The sequence below is a fragment of the Taudactylus pleione genome, unplaced genomic scaffold, assembly GCF_031769625.1.
Source record: "Taudactylus pleione unplaced genomic scaffold, aTauple2 ptg000751l, whole genome shotgun sequence".
Classification (NCBI taxonomy): Eukaryota; Metazoa; Chordata; class Amphibia; order Anura; family Myobatrachidae; genus Taudactylus; species Taudactylus pleione.
Window position 1 is genome coordinate 48,616 of NW_028285153.1, and position 21,937 is coordinate 70,552.

At 52.5% G+C, this 21,937-nt stretch overlaps 1 protein-coding gene across 1 annotated transcript in view; it reads right to left on the bottom strand.

Annotated features, from left to right (window-relative positions):
• PLCZ1 (phospholipase C zeta 1) overlaps nt 1-21,937 on the bottom strand; it is a 253,049-nt gene that overhangs the window by 33,411 nt on the left and 197,701 nt on the right. Inside the window, exons 5-6 of the mRNA XM_088457285.1 lie at nt 21,544-21,697; nt 16,227-16,343 (exon numbers count right to left, since the gene is read on the bottom strand). Coding sequence (XP_088313411.1) covers nt 16,227-16,343; nt 21,544-21,697 — 271 coding nt within the window. The remainder of the gene's footprint in view (nt 1-16,226; nt 16,344-21,543; nt 21,698-21,937) is intronic.

Below are 21,937 nucleotides of genomic sequence, written 5' to 3' on the forward strand. Positions count from 1 at the left end.
TGCAGATTTGGCAGCCGCCAACGTGTCCACTATTTTGTCCAAAGCTGGTCCAAACAGGACCTGCCCATTGTAGGGTAAGCATTCCAAGCCTTTCTTGGATTCAGCGTCCGCCCTCCACGAACGTAACCACAAAGAGCGTCGAGCGGCCACAGCCGCCGCAGAAATCCTAGAAGTAAGCAGGCTCAAGTCCAAAGCTGCTTCGTTAATGTACGTAGCGGAATCCTGAAGGTTATCCACTAACACAACCTGTTCACTGGTACCCTCAGAAGCAAATGACGCTTCCAAAGTGTCCGCCCACCTTTCCATAGCCTGGGCCACCCAGCAGACAGCCATAGGGAATAGACTTTAGGCACACCTCCACTTTACGGTCTGTAATATCCGTCAGAGAAGACATAGACGGCATAGGCAAAGTTGCGCTCTTTACTAAGCGCGTAACGTGAGAATCCACCTGAGGAGACTCCGATTTAGTGAGGTAATCTTCCGCAAAGGGATATGTGCGAGCCAGACGCTTGTGAGGTTGAAATCTTTTTCCTGGAGATTTCCAGGCCTCCTCCATGTGATCAACTAGCTGACCAGATAGAGGGAAAACTGCTGCAGCTCCTTTAACCTCTTTAAAATAAGCATGAGTAGGCGCTGCCGGTAAGTTGTCATCCGTAATTACCATGGCCGCACGGACTGCCCGTATGAGGCCTGCAATGTAAATACTAGACTTGGCCTCTGACCCTACTTGAGGAGTGTCAGTGTCCGAAAAATCTACAATTTCGCCCTCATCAGACGAGTCATCATCTTCATCATCCTGAGCGGATGGATATGACAATAATGGTCTTTTAGCAGGTCTAGAATGATCCTGCTGAGAGCCCCGCACCCCAGAATCAGACAAACCTGGGTCAGTCTGATTCAGGACCTGTTGCGGGGGGCACTGCATTACTATCGGTCCCGGAACTCCCAGAACAGGAGGCGGGACTACCGCCTGCTGTGCAAACCCCAATTGTGGAAACGTAGGAGGGTCTGCAAGCCTATTTACAAGAACAGTCAGGGCTTGCGCAAAACAAGCCCAAGGTGGTTCCTGGGTACAGCAGAGTTACCAGGGACGGCCAAACATGCAGCACATATACCATCCTGGAGTAACGCCCCGTCCCCCACACCTGCTTTACATCTGCAGCAGGAAAATAGGAGAGTTGCTCCTCTAGCAGAGTCCTCACTGGACATAGTGGTATGTCACACTCCTCTCACAGAAATATCTAAAACTGTGAGGTAAATTCCTACCCTGACAGTACCGGCACTGAGAGGGCTGGTCAGGAGGAAGAAATAGGGATAGCTAAAATGGCTGACAGGAGAAAAGATCAGACACACAGCGCTAGCATAAAGTCACATACCATGCAGAAAACCCTGCACTAAATGCACTATCACATACAGCCTGGCAGTGATAGCGCTACATACGCTGACCTTTACTGGAGGAGAGGTATGTAAGGGGCACCCCAGGCTCCGCACCCTGTCACCACAGCGTCTTGGGTCACATAAAATGGCCGCTGGAGGATGAAGGGAGGCGGGCCTGAAGAGGGTCACTGCCTCAGCCTGCCAAAACCTTAATGTAAGGTGGCGGAGAGCAGTGATGGGGAGGAGCCTCCTGTGCGCTACAGGGAAGACATCCTCCCCGGGCAGGCCATTAACCCCCCGGGATGCTGGAGCGTGTTCCGCAACGCTCCAGCCCCGTATCCCTGGTGGTCTAGTGGAGAGAGCAGGCATCCGCCTGGTTCCACTATACTGCCGTCCCCAGGGAGCCCCCAGCCCTGGGGACGCCGGACTGTGATTCAGCGGGTGCCTACCGCAGACGCCCGCTGCTTGCCTTATGCAGGCCCCCGTAGGTCCGGTCACAGTCCAAGGCCTCCGGGGGTTCCGCTAGCCCCCAAGAGCCCGCCGAGCTCCCCGGATCGCTACCAGTGGTCGGCGCCGGCGGGGGTGTCGGAGCGGTAGCATGGACTTCCGCTGGACAGTCCTATGCTACCGCTCTTGAAGATCTTCAGAGGCTGTTATACACAGCCCCCCTCTGCGATGACTGGCTCCCAGCCGGGCACCTACTGAAACTGAGGTGCCTTGGCCTGGGGGCGGGGTATAGGAGGGGGCCCGATGCATCCTGGGAGGACATCTTTTAACTCTGTGGTGCCCATGGCTTTAGCCAAGACCTATACCCCAAGGTATCCCTGTGGATCCCTAAGGACCCTGAGGTAGAAATATCACATACAGTATAGGTTCTGGTAACCTGTAACTGCTCCGCGCCACCCTGACCGTGTTACCTCCACGTCCAACTTACACCTGTTACTGCTCCGCGCCACCCTGACCGTGTCACCTCCACGTCCAACTTAGACCTGTTACTGCTCCGCGCTACCCTGACCGTGTCACCTCCACGTCCAACTTAGACCTGTTACTGCTCTGCGCTACCCTGACCGTGTCACCTCCACGTCCAACTTACACCTGTTACTGCTCCGCGCCACCCTGACCGTGTCACCTCCACGTCCAACTTAGACCTGTTACTGCTCCGCGCTACCCTGACCGTGTCACCTCCACGTCCAACTTAGACCTGTTACTGCTCTGCGCTACCCTGACCGTGTCACCTCCACGTCCAACTTACACCTGTTACTGCTCCGCGCTACCCTGACCGTATCACCTCCACGTCCAACTTACACCTGTTACTGCTCCGCGCTACCCTGACCGTGTCACCTCCACGTCCAACTTGCACCTGTTACTGCTCCGCGCCACCACCAGGGATATGTACGGCAGTGCCACCACCAGGGATATGCACGGCAGTGCCACCACCAGGGATATGCACGGCAGTGCCACCACCAGGGATATGCACGGCAGTGCCACCACCAGGGATATGCACGGCAGTGCCACCACCAGGGATATGCACGGCAGTGCCACCACCAGGGATATGCACGGCAGTGCCACCACCAGGGATATGCACGGCAGTGCCACCACCAGGGATATGCACGGCAGTGCCACCACCAGGGATATGCACGGCAGTGCCACCACCAGGGATATGTACGGCAGTGCCACCACCAGGGATATGCACGGCAGTGCCACCACCAGGGATCTGCATGGCAGTGCCACCACCAGGGATCTGCATGGCAGTGCCACCACCAGGGATCTGCATGGCAGTGCCACCACCAAGGATATGCACGGCAGTGCCACCACCAAAGATATGCACGGCAGTGCCACCACCAGGGATCTGCACGGCAGTGCCACCACCAGGGATCTGCACGGCAGTGCCACCACCAGGGATCTGCACGGCAGTGCCACCACCAGGGATCTGCACGGCAGTGCCACCACCAGGGATATGCACGGCAGTGCCACCACCAAAGATATGCACGGCAGTGCCACCACCAAAGATATGCACGGCAGTGCCACCACCAGGGATATGTACGGCAGTGCCACCACCAGGGATATGCATGGCAGTGCCACCACCAGGGATATGTACGGCAGTGCCACCACCAGGGATATGTACGGCAGGGGTGTTTTCATTCTTGGTTGTGGCAGAACTGACATGTAAATGATTTTCTCTTAACAGACTCATTCAAAACGTAAGAGCTGGGTAATTGCGCTGTTAGTGACGCGCTTCCATCAGCCGCAAATTAGTTCTCATAAGCAAAACTCCCAGGTCACCTCATAGTAATTACCTAAAATAAATCTGAATGTGAGATCTCACTTGAGGACTGTTATCAGATCCTGTGATGTCTGATCTGCCGCCCCCCACCCGCCCCCCTCCTCCTTCCCAGTCTTAGCTGCCCCCCACCCCCCCCACGGGACACTATCCAGTTGCTGTAGACACCAGAAGTGAGTTCCGCCCTCTGAGTCCACGTTGGCAGAATGCAACTAAAATTAACCCTTTATTGAGATGAAAATACCGAATGCTAACAGCTGTGTAATAATATGGGCAAATAATAATGTGTCTAACTCACAAATAATGTATCTAATGGAAACGGCCAAATATGCTACATTTATCTTCTTTCATATAGATATATATATATATATATATATATATATATATATATACACGTATATACATACACAGTATACTCATAACTGTACTATGTGCCCCATCTGTGCGCCCAGGGGTCCCGCAGGGCCAGCTGTCGGCCCTGATGATGAGGAAGTATAAGGATAACAAGAGATATGGTAAGAACTTACCTTTGTTATCTCTGTTTCTACGAAGTCCATAGGGTCCACAGGGTTGACCTTGGGGGGTATAGGTTGGGAACCAAATCCGGGCACCACGCAGTTAAAGCTTTTAGCTCCCAGGATGCACTTGGGTCCACTCTCCCTATAACCCCACCCCCCAGCCAGAGGCACCTCAGTTTGTAAGTAGCCAAAGGCCGGAGGAGGAGAGAAAAAGAGAGAGAAAACTGGAACACTCTAGAACCATACTCACAGAAAAGGAGACGGGAAACCGGTGACCAGTAACACAGCCCATATGAAGCCAGGTGCGTCAGGGTGGGCGCCCTGTGGACCCTATGGATTTCGTAGAAACAGAGATAACAAAGGTAAGTTCTTACCATATCTCTTGTTTTCTACTTCAGGGTCCATAGGGGGTCCACAGGGTTGACCTTGGGGATGTCCCAAAGCAGTTCAACCAAGGGTGGGGACGCTCCTGTGCTGAGAGGAGAATCCGTCGCCAAAAAGGAAGCATCCTGAGAGGCAAAGGAAACCAATGCCTAGAACCTTAAAAAGGTATGGACAGAAGACCACGTGGACACCTAGTAAGGCAAAACAGCCGAGGCGCCACAACGAGCCGCCCACGAGGGTTACATGGCCCGAGAAAAAACAAGCCTCAACGACAGAAATGCCTACCCCTGGGTAGGCCCCTGAGGAAGACATACGAGGCCATCCAGCCAACATTTCATTATAGGCCGGCCATCGTTTCCTGTGAAAACCAGAAACCGCAGACCACCAATAAGGAGTCCGATTACCATAAAGAACTTGAACGGATCATATAAAGCCAAAGAGGCCGGACCACAGTCAATGAGGCCACACCAGCCGAGAAGACTGGGGACTGAATGGCCGTACCATAAGTTCCAGAATAATATGGAACCTAAAAACCACTCTAAGAAGAAATACAGGGCGAGAGCAACTCACACCCTGACATGATGCCCTCCAGAAGAGGGAGCCACATGAGAACGCTCCCAATTCAGACACTCTCCTGGTTGATTTAAACACCCTGAGAGAGAGAGAGCTTAAACAATAGACCATGTAATGGCTATCACAACCAGCGGTTCCATTGACTGTCCCTGGAGGGAACAAAGAACCACTACTAACTCCCCAGGAGTCCCTAGGGAGGACAAATGGAGGCATAATCCAGAAAACACTCCAAAGGATGAACTGGATACCAGAGCGGAGCAATTCCATATCTTAACCATACCGACAGTGTAGAGATCCGCACTGTCAGGAAGGCCAGGCAAAGGGTGAAACCCAAGCCAGCCGGAAGGAATGCCAGAATATCTGAAAATCCTGGACACCGGAGGATCGTATCGACAGGTACGATACCATAAGAATTATGTATGCCACAGTCCGTGGCATATCCCAGCAAAGTCTGGCCTATCTGCTCTAAACATCTCAATGAAGACAGAGCCAGGAAAGCCCTAGGACCACAGTAGGGGCGCAGCCAAAGACAAACGATCCAGGTCCAGAGAAAAACAAGGACCCTGAGACAACAGGTCCAGATAGTGAAGCAGTAGGAACGGAGTATCGATGAGGAGACTCCGAAAATCTTAGTACCAGTGATGTCTGGGACGAACTGGAGCCCCCACAAGGAAAGCCCCTCCGTCTCGAATTAAACTTCCGAAGACCTCGAGGAAGAAGGGAGACCGGAGGACACAAGTACACAAAGTGGAAGGACCACTTCACTGACAAAGAGTCACTGAAGGTAGCTTCAGTACTCCTGGAGCTGGACTGTAACACCGGTAATGTGTGATCAAGTCAGAAGGCCATGAGGATCAATCCCCTCAGGGAGGCCCCCTCTGCTCACCAGGAGTTGAAACCTCTCTTGGAGGAGAGACTAGTCCCCGGGATGCACGTCGCGACGGCTGAGGAAGCCCGCTTCCCAATGGAGAGCTCCGGGAATAAACACTGCAGAGTTGGCCAGGAGAAGTCCCTTGGACTATGTCAGAATGGATGACATACCTGACATTGCCACCCAACTACCAGTGTTGCCTAGATGGAAGTCACTGTTGTGACACTGTCGGACTGAACCTATTCAGGTTTACCGTGACATATGGGTTAGGCCAGAGTGAAGGTCCAAGACAGCCTAAAGTATCAACAAGTTAAGTGGCAGGGCAGAAACGACAGACGTCCAACTGCCCTGAAACGAATGCGGACCAGACACTGTCTGTAGCAAAGAACACCCTGGACGAGATGGCCATAGCCACCCGGACAGAGACCAACTCGCCTCCGGAGAAAGTATCATCGTTCGAACAGCGATCCGATGGGAAAAACTCGATCCATCTGGACGGGAGTCAATTATGGCAAGGCCTGGAATGGAACTGAGCACATTCCACCCTACCAAAAGGTAGACACTCTGGTAGACCGCGCATCACAAAGAGTAATGACATATGTCGAATGCGCAGATATCCGCACACTCCAAGTTGAAGAGTGGAGATCTTGTCTTACGCCAGAAAAATTCTCAGAGTCTGAGAATCTAGCAGTGCTCCCAGATGAAGAAAACCCTGTGAGGGATGTAGGGAGGACTTTTTCTCCGTTGACTAATTATCTGTGCCGAGAAGAAGCCACGGTTATCCTGACCTGGCGGTAAAGTACCTTGGTGATCCTGCTAAAAGCAGGAGACCGTCCAGAGAAAGGAGCATTCGGATACCCTGAACAGGTGAACTGTCAGAAAATCCATAAGGCTGGTAAACCCCGGTGGAGTTGAGGAAAGTCCCAAAAGGCAGAGCCCGAAACTTACAAGTGTTGCTGTGGCACAGCAAACCTGAACCCATGCTGATGAGAGGGCTCTGTACGTACCCGTAGGTACATATCCTGAATACTCAGATATACCCTAAAATCCACAGGTTCCAAACGTCGGAAGATGGAGCATGGACGATTCCACCTGAGTCCAGGCACCGTTGGAATCTGATTCAGGGATTTGAGACAGAGTATAGGCAAATGAGGACCAGTCGGTCACCGCCCCAGAAAGAAAGTAGAACAACCAGTCCCTCACTGAGATAGTGAGGTTGGCCGAAATAGCTCTGCTTACCACAAAGACTGTATAGCTTTCTGGGATTGTAAGGCCCTGATCAGGTCTGAAGAAGGGCCCGTGTAACAATGCCTGTGAGGAGGTTGCCTGAGCAATGAGAGGCCGTTGAGAATCAGTACCTCACTCCTCACAATTCCCCAGATGTAGACCTGTCCCGTCAGGCTGAGGGTATATCCTCAGGTGTAGAAACAGGGTCGTCCGGAAGTCCAGGACTGCTCGGTACAGGATATGGTGGCCCTCATGGAGGCCGACAGCCTAGGAAAAAACAGGCCTTTAGGCTGACCCTGAGGACAAAAAGACTTAACAGAGTTAGTCCGAATGTAGTGGGAGTAGCTAAAGACGGTATCTCCCCATTAGTGATACTGCCAATGATGCAACGATCTTGTCAAGGTCAGGACCAAACAAGATCTTCCCCATGGAAGGAGTGTGCACCTCTGCTTTCCCATAACGCAGCCATAGGGTACTGCGGCGGATACAGACGCCGCCGAAACCCTGAAAGTTAGAAGACCGGCATCCCATGAGGTAATCCCACATATGACCACTGCATATTATATGTGAGCGGCAAAAGATATTTGAACCTCAGACGTGTTGGAGGGGAAAAACGTCACAAAAGCATCACCATGCGATGGCCACGGTAGGACGGGCAACAGGCCCTGAAAACGACTACATTGATTTCAGGCAAAGTTACCACCTACGGATCCGTAAAATCCGTCCAGGCCGGGATGGTAGACGTATTAATGCCTGTAACCCGATGATTAACATACAAATCCATCCCAGAAGGGGATTTCCATTACTTGTGAGGACCCTCAGGGAATGGGAAACAGGAGGCCTTTGTGACTCCTCGTATCTGGCGACAGCCAGACTCCCGCTATGAGATCCACCCTTGGGCAGAAAACGGGAGATGTATAATACAGGTGCAGGATCGACATTCTCTATATCCAGAATGAACCTGGCTACCAGCCCCAAAGCAGGGATAATAATACTTGAAATCGGCTCCCCCCATGTGAGAGGGAAAGAGCCGAATATACCATCCAGTTCACGGCAGAGCCACTGGTCAGTAACCACAGGGCGTATATCACGCCAATTAGTATTTCGTATAAAACGACATCCACCAGGGTGGCCGTTGTGGTAATCCCTGCAAGGGGAATGACAGACCGATGTGGTATCGGAGGTAATTCATGTACTGTGAAAAACCCCGGCGGGGAGCGACAGTCTGTTGCACAGGGGTAAATTGCAAGAAATTGCGAGATACCCCGAGTTCAAAAGGGCAGTATCGTGAAGTAACTCCAAGCGAGTGACGACAATGGGGCCCGCCCGGCGATCCTCAAAGGAGAGGATCCTGAGAAATAAACCAGATGGTGCTGCATACATAAACCTTTCTGAGTTAAAATCCTCCGCACTAATTCCTGCAGGCTATGACTTGCAGGATAGCAATAATGGGTGCAGTATCGTGTGCAATCTCCTGGTCAGATATATCTGACTATCTTGACGGAAATATTAAGCAGCGCCATACCGGTCCTGACTGACGCTAAGATTAGCTGCAGGGACCCATTATCAGCGTATGCAACTCACAGTTCCATCTAAAATATGGCAACGTGCAGCACGCAACAGTATGTGACAAACCTCACAGATATTAACAAATATATATATGTGAGGTCTCAGAACCACCCCAGGTACACCTGTATTAGGGCAGATAAAGAAAAGGGATAGATATACACTGACAGGTGAGAGAAAAAAGTACAGACAGTCAGCACTAGCATAAGTCACATACAATGCAGAAAAATAATATGAGATATGGTAAGAACTTACCCTTGTTATCTCTATTTCTACGAAGTCCATAGGGTTCCACAGGATACCTTGGGGTATAGGTGTGACGTCAGTCGCAGGGCACCAAAGAGTTAAGCTTTCAGCCTCCCAGGATGCACTAGGTCCCCCTCCTATACCCCGCCCCCGGGCCAAGGCACCTCAGTTAGTTACCAAGCCATAGGCCGGAGGAGGAGAAGGAAGAGAGAGAACAAAGATCTGGACACATACAAGAATCACATTCTCACCAGAGGGAGACGGAAAACCGGTGACCAGAGCAAAGCCCATCTGCAGCACAGGTGCGACAGGGCGGGAGTCCTGTGGAACCCTATGGACTTCGTAGAAATAGAGATAACAAGGGTAAGTTCTTACCATATCTCATATTTTCTACTTCAGGGTCCATAGGGTATCCACAGGATACCTTGGGGATGTCCCAAAGCAGTATCCTTTAAGGGTGGGGACGCTCCTGTGCAGAAAGGAGAATCCGCCGCCCGAAGGAAGCATCCTGAGAGGCGAAGGTGTCAAACCTGTAATACCTCACGAAGGTATGGACAGAAGACCACGTAGCAGCCTTGCAGATCTGAACTGCCGAGGCACCACGTCGAGCTGCCCACGAAGGACCCACAGACCTAGTGGAATGAGCCTTCAGAGAAGGAGGGACCGGTAGGCCTTCATGAAGATAAGCTTCAGAAATAGCCATACGGATCCAGGCTGCCAAAGTTTGCTTTGAAGCAGGCCAACCCTTTTTACGGAAGCCAAAGAGGACAAACAAAGCGTCCGACTTCCTAAACGAAGAAGTGCGGTCAACATAAGTCCTTAAGGCCCGCACAACATCCAAAGAGGCCTCACCCACGGAAAGACCCGGTGAGTTAAAGGCCGGAACAACTATTTCCTCGTTAATATGAAACTGGGAAACAACTTTGGGAAGAAACTCGGGCCGAGTGCGGAGCACTGCCCTGTTCCCATAAAAAACCAAGAAAGGGGGTCTACAAGAAAGAGCCCCTAACTCAGAAACACGTCTGGCCGAAGCAATGGCCAGAAGGAAAACAGTCTTAGCTGTTAGCCATTTAAGATCCACTGAGCCCAGTGGTTCAAACGGCGGTCCTTGGAGAGCACTCAGGACCACAGCCAAATCCCAAGGCGCCACAGGTGGAACAAAGGGCGGCTGAATGCGGAGAACACCCTGCATAAAGGTGCGCACATCCGGGATTGTAGCAATCCTACGGTGAAACCAGACAGATAGGGCCGAAACCTGTACCTTCAAAGAAGCAAGGCGAAGCCCATGATCTAGTCCCGCTTGCAGGAAGGCGAGAATCCGAGACAGACGAAACTCCCGCGGTGCATAACCTCTCGGTCGACACCACTGGAAGAACGTATGCCACACGCGATGGTATATCCTCGCGGAAGACGGTTTCCGAGCTCGCAACATGGTACGCACCACAGAGCTGGAAAACCTCCGGGACCTCAGCATGGCCGTCTCAACAGCCACGCCGTCAAAGACAGCCGAGTCAGGTCCGGGTGAAGGCAAGGACCCTGAGACAGAAGGTCCGGTCGTAGCGGCAACCGCAGAGGAATGTCCACGGACAGACCCTGAAGGTCTGAGAACCAGTGCCGTCTGGGCCACGCGGGAGCTATCAACAGGAGCGTCCCTCCTTCCTGTTTGAATTTCCGGATTACCCGTGGAAGAAGGGAGACCGGAGGGAACAGGTATGCGAACCGGAACGTCCACCGGACGGACAGAGCATCCACCAGAGACGCCCCTTCGTCTCTTGTGCGAGACCCGTACACCGGCAACTTGTTGTTGTGCCGGGACGCCATGAGGTCGATTTCTGGAAGACCCCACCTGTCCACCAGTAGTTGAAAAACGTCCGGGTGCAGGGACCATTCCCCCGGATGAACGTCCTGGCGACTTAGAAAGTCCGCCTCCCAATTGAGCACTCCCGGGATGAAGACCGCTGATATGGCCGGAAGATTGCGCTCCGCCCAAACCAGGATCCGAGAGACCTCTACGAGAGCCGCCCGACTGCGAGTTCCTCCTTGCCTGTTTATGTAGGCCACGGTGGTAGCTTTGTCCGACTGGACCTGCACCGGGCGACCCTGGAGAAACCGCTGTGCCTGCTGGAGAGCATTGAAGACCGCACGGAGTTCCAAGATATTTATTGGAAGCTCCGCTTCTGTCGGCGTCCACCTGCCCTGGAACAAGTGTGGACCCGAAACTGCTCCCCAGCCCCGAAGACTGGCGTCCGTTGTCAACAGGACCCAATTTGGAACCCAGAACGGACGTCCCTTGTTGAGGTGGGTCGTCTGTAACCACCACGTAAGGGACAGGCGAACCTCCGGGGTGAGCACAATCGTCTGGGACTTCAGAGACTGAGTCAGCCCGTTCCACTTGGACAGGATCAGGTGCTGCAGAGGTCTGGAGTGAAACTGGGCGTATTCCACCATGTCGAACACCGACACCATGGAGCCCAGTAACCTCATCGCCGAGTGTAAGGACACCCGGCGGCTGTGCAGACAACTGCGCACCCTTGACTGTAAAGCAGAGATCTTGTCCTCCGTCACGAAGATCCTTTGCTGTCCCGAGTCCAATAAGGCTCCAAGATGCAGAATCCTCCGAGACGGGATTAGAGTGGACTTCTGCCAGTTGATTAGCCAGCCGTGCCGTTGCAGCAGTGCAATGGTCAGGTCCAAGTGGCGTAACAGGAGCTCTGGAGATCCTGCCACCAATAACAGGTCGTCCAAATACGGCAACATGCGGACTCCCTGCAGCCGCAGAGAAGCCGCCATGACCGCCATCACCTTGGTGAAAACACGTGGTGCTGTTGCCAGGCCAAAAGGTAACGCCCGAAACTGGAAGTGGTCGCTGCTGATTGCAAACCTGAGGAACTGTTGATGGCGCCAAAGAATAGGGACATGCAGGTAAGCGTCCTGTATGTCCAATGACACCAAGTAGTCCCCAGGTTCCAGCGCCAGAATGATGGACCGTAGGGTCTCCATCCGAAACTTCGGGACCCGCAAAGACTTGTTGAGTGCTTTGAGGTTGAGAATCGGACGATATGACCCATTGGGTTTCTGGACCAAAAATAGATTTGAATAGAAACCCTGGCCCCTCTGGGAGAATGGAACCGCCACTATAACTCCAGCCTGGAGCATAGTGTGCAATACCTTCCGCAGCTCCGTAGCCTTGTTCCGGTCTGATGGGAGACCCGTGGTGAAAAATCGAGCCGGGGGTCTGTGCCGGAAGGAGAGGGCGTATCCGTGAGAAACCACCTCCAGAACCCAAGTGTCTGTCGTAGTGGTCGAACCAACACTGGGCGAACTGTAGCAGGCGGCCTCCCACCCTGGGATCCCCCAAAGGGAGGCCCGGACCGTCAGGCCGCAGGCTTGTCATCTGGCTTGGGGGCCGGACGTCTGGTACTCCATGCCTGCTTCCGGGGCTTGACCGATTTCTTAGGGCCAGCCTGTCGAGGAAACGACTGTGGTTTGGGCCTGCCCTGGGCTCTAGATGACCGAAAGGACGATGGTCCCGAACCAGAAGGAGCAGCGGCCGACGGGAGACAGGCAGATTTGGCTGCCGCCAGCGTGGCCACAATCTTATCCAGATCCGGACCGAAGAGAACTTCTCCGGTAAACGGCAACGCTTCCAGACCTTTCTTGGAATCTGCGTCCGCCTTCCAGGATCGCAGCCACAAGGTGCGACGAGCAGCTACCGCTGCTGAAGAAATTCTAGACACCAGAGTACTAATGTCTAGAGCCGCCTCGTTGATGTAGGTGGCCGAATCACGGAGATTGCCAATCAACTCCGCCTGATCGGCCGGACAGTCGGATTCAAAAGAAGCCTCTAATGAATCCGCCCAGCGCTCCATCGCTCTGGCAACCCAGCAAATGGCCATAGCCGGCCGTGCTGCCCCCCCTGCAAGGGAATAAGCGGACTTCAGGCAGATTTCTACCTTGCGGTCCGTAGCATCCTCAAGGGAGGACATGGATGGCATCGGCAATGTGGCACTACGGACAAGACGGGTCACGTGAGAATCCACCTGTGGAGGGGATTCCCACTTCGCGAAATAATTATCCGCGAACGGATAAGCCACCGCCAGGCGTCTCTGCGGCTGGTATCTTTTGCCAGGTTGTTTCCACGCCTCCTCTAAATGGTCCACCAACTGACCCGAAAGAGGAAAGACTGTGGCATCGCCCTTCACATCTTTGAAAAAGGCATACTTAGATTTAGCCGCTGGGGGAACTTCGTCCTCAATCACCAAGGCTGTGCGGACCGCCCGAATAAGTCCAGGAATATATACTTTGGACTTAGCATCAGCGTCCTTAGTATGGAGAGGTTCCTGATCGTAAGGATCTAGAATCTCCCCATCATCAGACGTCCCTTCGTCATCCTCATAAGGAGCGGACAGAGACGCCACCGGCCTTTTATGAGACCGCATCACAGACTCCCCTTGCAACACATCCGACAAGTGCTGTACAGAACTCGTCAGGGAGTTAACCCACGCTGGCTCCTGAGAACCCGGGAGTGGGGAAATAGGGAGACTGTGGGGTACCACCAATTGTCGTGGGAACCCCTGCATGGGTGACGACACCACAGACTGCTGGGACAAACCCATCGGAGTAAACGCGGGCTGCGGAGCTAACTGGCCCACTAAAGCTGTTAACGCCTGAGCGAAACAAGCCCAGGGCGGCTTCTGTACCGGTGCTGTAACCGTAATAGGCCGCGCCATGGACAAACACTGCCGGCAAAGGCCCTCCGCGCTACCCTCCCCCTCCGCTAACGGTACTTTGCACGTGGTACACTGTAGCCGGAGGGGAAAATCACTTTCAGACATGATGGCACCACGTATGTGACCTCTCTCACCAATTAAGTATTAAATAGGCGAGAGACCACCCTGCAGCACCGCACCGCAAGGGCTTTAGCAGAAAGAACAGGGACAGTAATAAAGCTGACAGTTTAGATGAAGAAAAGATTACAGGCAGCAGCGCTAGCACAGTCACATACAATGCAGAAAAATAACAATTCCTGCACTAACAGCGCTGATCACTCAACTACACAGACACAGGGCCTGGTAGGACACAGCGCTGCATACACAGACCTGACCACAGCGGAGGAGAGGTATGCGGGGGGACCCAGACCACGATGCTTCCGTCCAGCGCTTCCAGCAGCGTTCACCATGCGTTCTGGAGAAGATGGCCGCCGAGGAGCAGAGAGGAGGCTGGCCTGGGGGAGGAGCGCTGCCACAGGACCAGTCGGCAGCATGCAGAGAGGGCTGTGTGCAGCGGGGGAGGCGCCGGCTGTGAGACAGGGAAGGCGCGCTCCCCTGGCATGCATTTAACCCCTGGGACGCCGCAGCGCTACCGCTCTGCTGCGGTCCGCTGTCCCAGGGGGTAGTGGAAGCGCAGGTTGGTCGCCTGGCTCCACGCTGCAGCCAGTCCCCAGGGAGCCCCCTGCCTGGGGACTTAGGACCATGTGATCAGCGGGGACCCACCGCGGGACCCCGCTGCTTACCTCTGTCCCCCTTGAATCCGGCCATGGTCCGGAGCATCTGGGGTCACCGCTAGCTGTGACCCCAGACGCCCACCAGCATCCCCGGATCAGTACCGGCGTTCTGGTACCGGCGGGGTGTAGGGAAGACAGCATGGACGTCAGGACTGACTGTCCATGCTGTTCATCCAGTTGTGCAGCCACAGCTGCATGAAGAATAAGCTTCAGGGGCTCTTCTAGCCCCCACTCCAACAGGTGCACCCGACTCCGGCCGGGCACCAAACTAAACTGAGGTGCCTTGGCCCGGGGGCGGGGTATAGGAGGGGGACCTAGTGCATCCTGGGAGGCTGAAAGCTTAACTCTTTGGTGCCCTGCGACTGACGTCACACCTATACCCCAAGGTATCCTGTGGATACCCTATGGACCCTGAAGTAGAAATATATACATACATAAGCATGACATACAATATACTGCACAATGTCGCTACATTCAACTGCCCAGATTCAGTGTCTGGGAAGGCTATAGCGCTGTGTACACTCACCCAAAATGGCCAGGTACGCAGGGGGACTGGGCTCACTGACATCCTAAGAGTTCTGCAGCACCACAGAGAGAAAATGGCCACTGGAGACCTCAGAAGAAGCGTGGCCCGCGGAGGAAGCAGCTCAGCGACGCCAGACTGTATTATTGAAAGGTGCGCTGAGCTGAGGGGAGGAGCCGCTAGACAGGGAAGGCTTCCTCCCCTGGCTAGCAATTAACCCCCCGGGATGCCGGCTCCCGCTGCCGCTATAATCCCTGGTGGGCTGTGGACACGCGGGGTATGCCTCCATGGAGGGGGAGCCCGCCGCCACCGCTAGCGCCTCCGGTCTGTCCCCAGAGACCGGAGGCATAAGGCTGCATATTCACACGTGGATCACCGCAAGCGGTGACCACGCGACTTACCTGTCCCCGTCGATCCGGCAGCAGCCCAGGGATTCCTCCAGAGCCCGGCTAGTACAGACTCTGGGGTCCCGCTGCGATCCCCAGATCTGTACTGGCGTCGCAGCGCCGGCGGGGTGTAGGAGCGGCAGCTCAGACGTCCATTGGACAGTCTGATGCTGCCGCTCTGAAGAGTAGTAAAAAATAATAAAATAAAACTTTTTTAAGCTTAGGGGCTGCTAAGCAGCCCCCCTGCAGTAACGGTGACCCGACTCCGGCCGGGCACCAACTTAAACTGAGGTGCCTCTGGCTGGGGGGTGGGGTTATAGGGAGAGTGGACCCAAGTGCATCCTGGGAGCTAAAAGCTTTAACTGCGTGGTGCCCGGATTTGGTTCCCAACCTATACCCCAAGGTCAACCCTGTGGACCCCCTATGGACCCTGAAGTAGAAACTGTCACAATTGTGGAAGCACAGTCCCAGTGTGAGGACTCTGAGCTGTGTTGCCCCTATCAGCAGGGCAGTTGGGGAGGTAAGTAGCGCTGCTCTGTCAGGGACTGGGGTGGTGGCGGTGCAGGGCCTGTGGGACCCCTGCTGTAAAGGCGTTAGTCCTGCCACTGCCTATTAATATCAGCGGATAGACGGCCTCACTGTGCATGGTCTGCGCTGCGGAGCAGAGTAGGAGCCGCAGGAGGACGTACCTTGTGACGTAATGCTCCGCACAGGCTCTACCTCCTCCCAGCAGTTATACAGTGTTAGGTCCACGTAACGTGCGGCACTCACCCATCTGGCAGCCCACGTTCCAGAATTCCTGTGGATAGAAGTTAGAGGACGAGGCTCTGGTTCCCTTGGGGTAGATCCGAGTGATGAACGTCATAGTGTGATAGATAAACTCCAGGGCTGGACATAAAACAAAGTGTCTGTTACCGCCGTGCTCTGTATGTTATACACACAACTACCGCCTGTTACTACCGTGCTCTGTATGTTATACACACAACTACCGTCTGTTACTGCCGTGCTCTGTATGTTATACACACAACTACCGCCTGTTACTGCCGTGCTCTGTATGTTATACACACAACTACCGCCTGTTACTGCCGTGCTCTGTATGTTATACACACAACTACCGCCTGTTACTGCCGTGCTCTGTATGTTATACACACAACTACCGCCTGTTACTGCCGTGCTCTGTATGTTATACACACAACTACCGCCTGTTACTACCGTGCTCTGTATGTTATACACACAACTACCGCCTGTTACTGCCGTGGTCTGTATGTTATACACACAACTACCGCCTGTTACTGCCGTGCTCTGAGGGTTATACACACAACTACCGCCTGTTACTGCCGTGCTCTGTATGTTATACACACAACTACCGCCTGTTACTGCCGTGCTCTGTATGTTATACACACAACTACCGCATGTTACTGCCGTGCTCTGTATGTTATACACACAACTATCGCCTGTTACTGCCGTGCTCTGTATGTTATACACACAACTACCGCCTGTTACTGCCGTGCTCTGTATGTTATACACACAACTACCGCATGTTACTGCCGTGCTCTGTATGTTATACACACAACTACCGCCTGTTACTGCCGTGCTCTGTATGTTATACACACAACTACCGCATGTTACTGCCGTGCTCTGTATGTTATACACACAACTACCGCCTGTTACTGCCGTGCTCTGCATGTTATACACACAACTACCGTCTGTTACCGCCGTGCTCTGCATGTTATACACACAACTACCGTCTGTTACCGCCGTGCTCTGCATGTTATACACACAACTACCGTCTGTTACCGCCGTGCTCTGTATGTTATACACACAACTACCGTCTGTTACTGCCGTGCTCTGTATGTTATACACACAACTACCGCCTGTTACTGCCGTGCTCTGTATGTTATACACACAACTACCGCCTGTTACTGCCGTGCTCTGAGGGTTATACAGACAACTACCGCCTGTTACTACCGTGCTCTGTATGTTATACACACAACTATCGCCTGTTACTGCCGTGCTCTGTATGTTATACACACAACTACCGCCTGTTACTGCCGTGCTCTGTATGTTATACACACAACTACCGCCTGTTACTGCCGTGCTCTGTATGTTATACACACAACTACCGCCTGTTACTGCCGTGCTCTGTATGTTATACAGACAACTACCGCCTGTTACTGCCGTGCTCTGTATGTTATACACACAACTACCGCCTGTTACTGCCGTGCTCTGTATGTTATACACACAACTACCGACTGTTACTGCCGTGCTCTGTATGTTATACACACAACTACCGCCTGTTACCGCCGTGCTCTGTATGTTATACACACAACTACCGCCTGTTACCGCCGTGCTCTGTATGTTATACAGACAACTACCGCCTGTTACCGCCGTGCTCTGTATGTTATACAGACAACTACCGCCTGTTACCGCCGTGCTCTGTATGTTATACAGACAACTACCGTCTGTTACCGCCGTGCTCTGTATGTTATACACACAACTACCGCCTGTTACCGCCGTGCTCTGTATGTTATACACACAACTACCGCCTGTTACCGCCGTGCTCTGTATGTTATACACACAACTACCGTCTGTTACCGCCGTGCTCTGTATGTTATACACACAACTACCGCCTGTTACTGCCGTGCTCTGTATGTTATACACACAACTATCGCCTGTTACTGCCGTGCTCTGTATGTTATACACACAACTACCGCCTGTTACCGCCGTGCTCTGTATGTTATACACACAACTACCGCCTGTTACCGCCGTGCTCTGTATGTTATACACACAACTACCGCCTGTTACCGCCGTGCTCTGTATGTTATACACACAACTACCGTCTGTTACCGCCGTGCTCTGTATGTTATACACACAACTACCGCCTGTTACCGCCGTGCTCTGTATGTTATACACACAACTACCGCCTGTTACCGCCGTGCTCTGTATGTTATACACACAACTACCGCCTGTTACCGCCGTGCTCTGTATGTTATACACACAACTACCGCCTGTTACTGCCGTGCTCTGTATGTTATACACACAACTACCCCCTGTTACTGCCGTGCTCTGTATGTTATACACACAACTACCGCCTGTTACTGCCGTGCTCTGTATGTTATACACACAACTACCGCCTGTTACCGCCGTGCTCTGTATGTTATACACACAACTACCGCATGTTACTGCCGTGCTCTGTATGTTAACTATTTCCTTTACACTTCACCTTTCTTATTAGAGCCGTGTCTTGGGGTGGCTTAGCTGGGCTAGTTTGAGGGGATCCTGTGCTCTAGATTTGAACCCTAGTATGTTAGAGACCTACCCTAAAGAGGTTACCTGGATATGGTGGGTAGGCCCATAACCTTGGCCAATAATATGCCAAGACCTCTATTCACTGCAAAAATATATTTATTTATAGCCTTCCAAAGGTATGTAGTCAAGAAGACAGACGGTATAAAGACAGACGTTCCCCTAAGGGTGACTCAGTGACATGACAGCGGTATAAAGACAGACGTTCCCTATGACTCAGTGACATGACAGCGGTATAAAGACAGACGTTCCCCTAAGGGTGACTCAGTGACATGACAGCGGTATAAAGACAGACGTTCCCTATGACTCAGTGACATGACAGCGGTATAAAGACAGACGTTCCCTATGACTCAGTGACATGACAGCGGTATAAAGACAGACGTTCCCTATGACTCAGTGACATGACAGCGGTATAAAGATAGACGTTCCCTATGACTCAGTGACATGACAGCGGTATAAAGATAGACGTTCCCCTAAGGGTGACTCAGTGACATGACAGCGGTATAAAGACAGACGTTCCCCTAAGGGTGACTCAGTGACATGACAGCGGTATAAAGACAGACGTTCCCTATGACTCAGTGACATGACAGCGGTATAAAGACAGACGTTCCCCTAAGGGTGACTCAGTGACATGACAGCGGTATAAAGACAGACGTTCCCTATGACTCAGTGACATGACAGCGGTATAAAGACAGACGTTCCCCTAAGGGTGACTCAGTGACATGACAGCGGTATAAAGACAGACGTTCCCCTAAGGGTGACTCAGTGACATGACAGCGGTATAAAGACAGACGTTCCCCTAAGGGTGACTCAGTGACATGACAGCGGTATAAAGACAGACGTTCCCTATGACTCAGTGACATGACAGCAGTATAAAGACAGACGTTCCCTATGACTCAGTGACATGACAGCGGTATAAAGACAGACGTTCCCCTAAGGGTGACTCAGTGACATGACAGCGGTATAAAGATAGACGTTCCCCTAAGGGTGACTCAGTGACATGACAGCGGTATAAAGACAGACGTTCCCTATGACTCAGTGACATGACAGCGGTATAAAGACAGACGTTCCCCTAAGGGTGACTCAGTGACATGACAGCGGTATAAAGACAGACGTTCCCTATGACTCAGTGACATGACAGCGGTATAAAGACAGACGTTCCCCTAAGGGTGACTCGGTGACATGACAGCGGTATAAAGACAGACGTTCCCCTAAGGGTGACTCAGTGACATGACAGCGGTATAAAGACAGACGTTCCCCTAAGGGTGACTCAGTGACATGACAGCGGTATAAAGACAGACGTTCCCTATGACTCAGTGACATGACAGCGGTATAAAGACAGACGTTCCCTATGACTCAGTGACATGACAGCGGTATAAAGACAGACGTTCCCTATGACTCAGTGACATGACAGCGGTATAAAGACAGACGTTCCCCTAAGGATGACTCAGTGACATGACAGCGGTATAAAGACAGACGTTCCCCTAAGGGTGACTCAGTGACATGACAGCGGTATAAAGACAGACGTTCCCTATGACTCAGTGACATGACAGCGGTATAAAGACAGACGTTCCCTATGACTCAGTGACATGACAGCGGTATAAAGACAGACGTTCCCCTAAGGATGACTCAGTGACATGACAGCGGTATAAAGACAGACGTTCCCCTAAGGGTGACTCAGTGACATGACAGCGGTATAAAGACAGACGTTCCCCTAAGGATGACTCAGTGACATGACAGCGGTATAAAGACAGACGTTCCCCTAAGGGTGACTCAGTGACATGACAGCGGTATAAAGACAGACGTTCCCCTAAGGGTGACTCAGTGACATGACAGCGGTATAAAGATAGACGTTCCCCTAAGGGTGACTCAGTGACATGACAGCGGTATAAAGACAGACGTTCCCCTAAGGGTGACTCAGTGACATGACAGCGGTATAAAGACAGACGTTCCCTATGACTCAGTGACATGACAGCGGTATAAAGACAGACGTTCCCTATGACTCAGTGACATGACAGCGGTATAAAGACAGACGTTCCCCTAAGGGTGACTCAGTGACATGACAGCGGTATAAAGACAGACGTTCCCCTAAGGGTGACTCAGTGACAGGACAGCGGTATAAAGACAGACGTTCCCCTAAGGATGACTCAGTGACATGACAGCGGTATAAAGACAGACGTTCCCCTAAGGATGACTCAGTGACATGACAGCGGTATAAAGACAGACGTTCCCCTAAGGGTGACTCAGTGACATGACAGCGGTATAAAGACAGACGTTCCCCTAAGGGTGACTCGGTGACATGACAGCGGTATAAAGACAGACGTTCCCTATGACTCAGTGACATGACAGCGGTATAAAGACAGACGTTCCCCTAAGGGTGACTCAGTGACATGACAGCGGTATAAAGACAGACGTTCCCCTAAGGGTGACTCGGTGACATGACAGCGGTATAAAGACAGACGTTCCCCTAAGGGTGACTCGGTGACATGACAGCGGTATAAAGACAGACGTTCCCCTAAGGGTGACTCGGTGACATGACAGCGGTATAAAGACAGACTTTCCCCTAAGGGTGACTCAGTGACATGACAGCTGTATAAAGACAGATGTTCCCCATCGGTCATAGAAGCAATGTGTCTGATTCGCAGATGAGCCGCCATGACGCAGAGCAGAGATCGCCATTTGCACTGGTAATAACGCATTAACCAGGGACAGAAGGAGCAGGCGCGGAGGGGGCGAGGTGGGAATAGCACATGAACCATTATTATCCCCCCCTTAGTAATACCTGACTGACGCGCCAGCCTCTGCGCCTTCCTCTCCGACAGGGAGTTATTCTCATAGAACTTCTGATTTTCTCTAGAATGTTGGAAAGTAACAAAGTTCTCAGATTTGGTGTAAATGACGAGGTCTGAGAGCGCCCCTGCGATCGGATGTTTTACCTGCGGAGGACGAGAGAGACAGGAATATACTTATATTATAGTTATTGTTTGTTTTATGTTACCTGAAGCTACAGACAGAAGGTGATAAGTATTTATAACGTAGAGTACAGCAGCGGACACATGGTCCATCCTCCGATGGAGAAGCCTCATCCGGAACAGAGCGTCAGTATCGCGTCACCTCTGCCTGCTCCGGGCTCTTATATTATAGCAGATGTAACACCCCATGTCTCCTAACTCTCT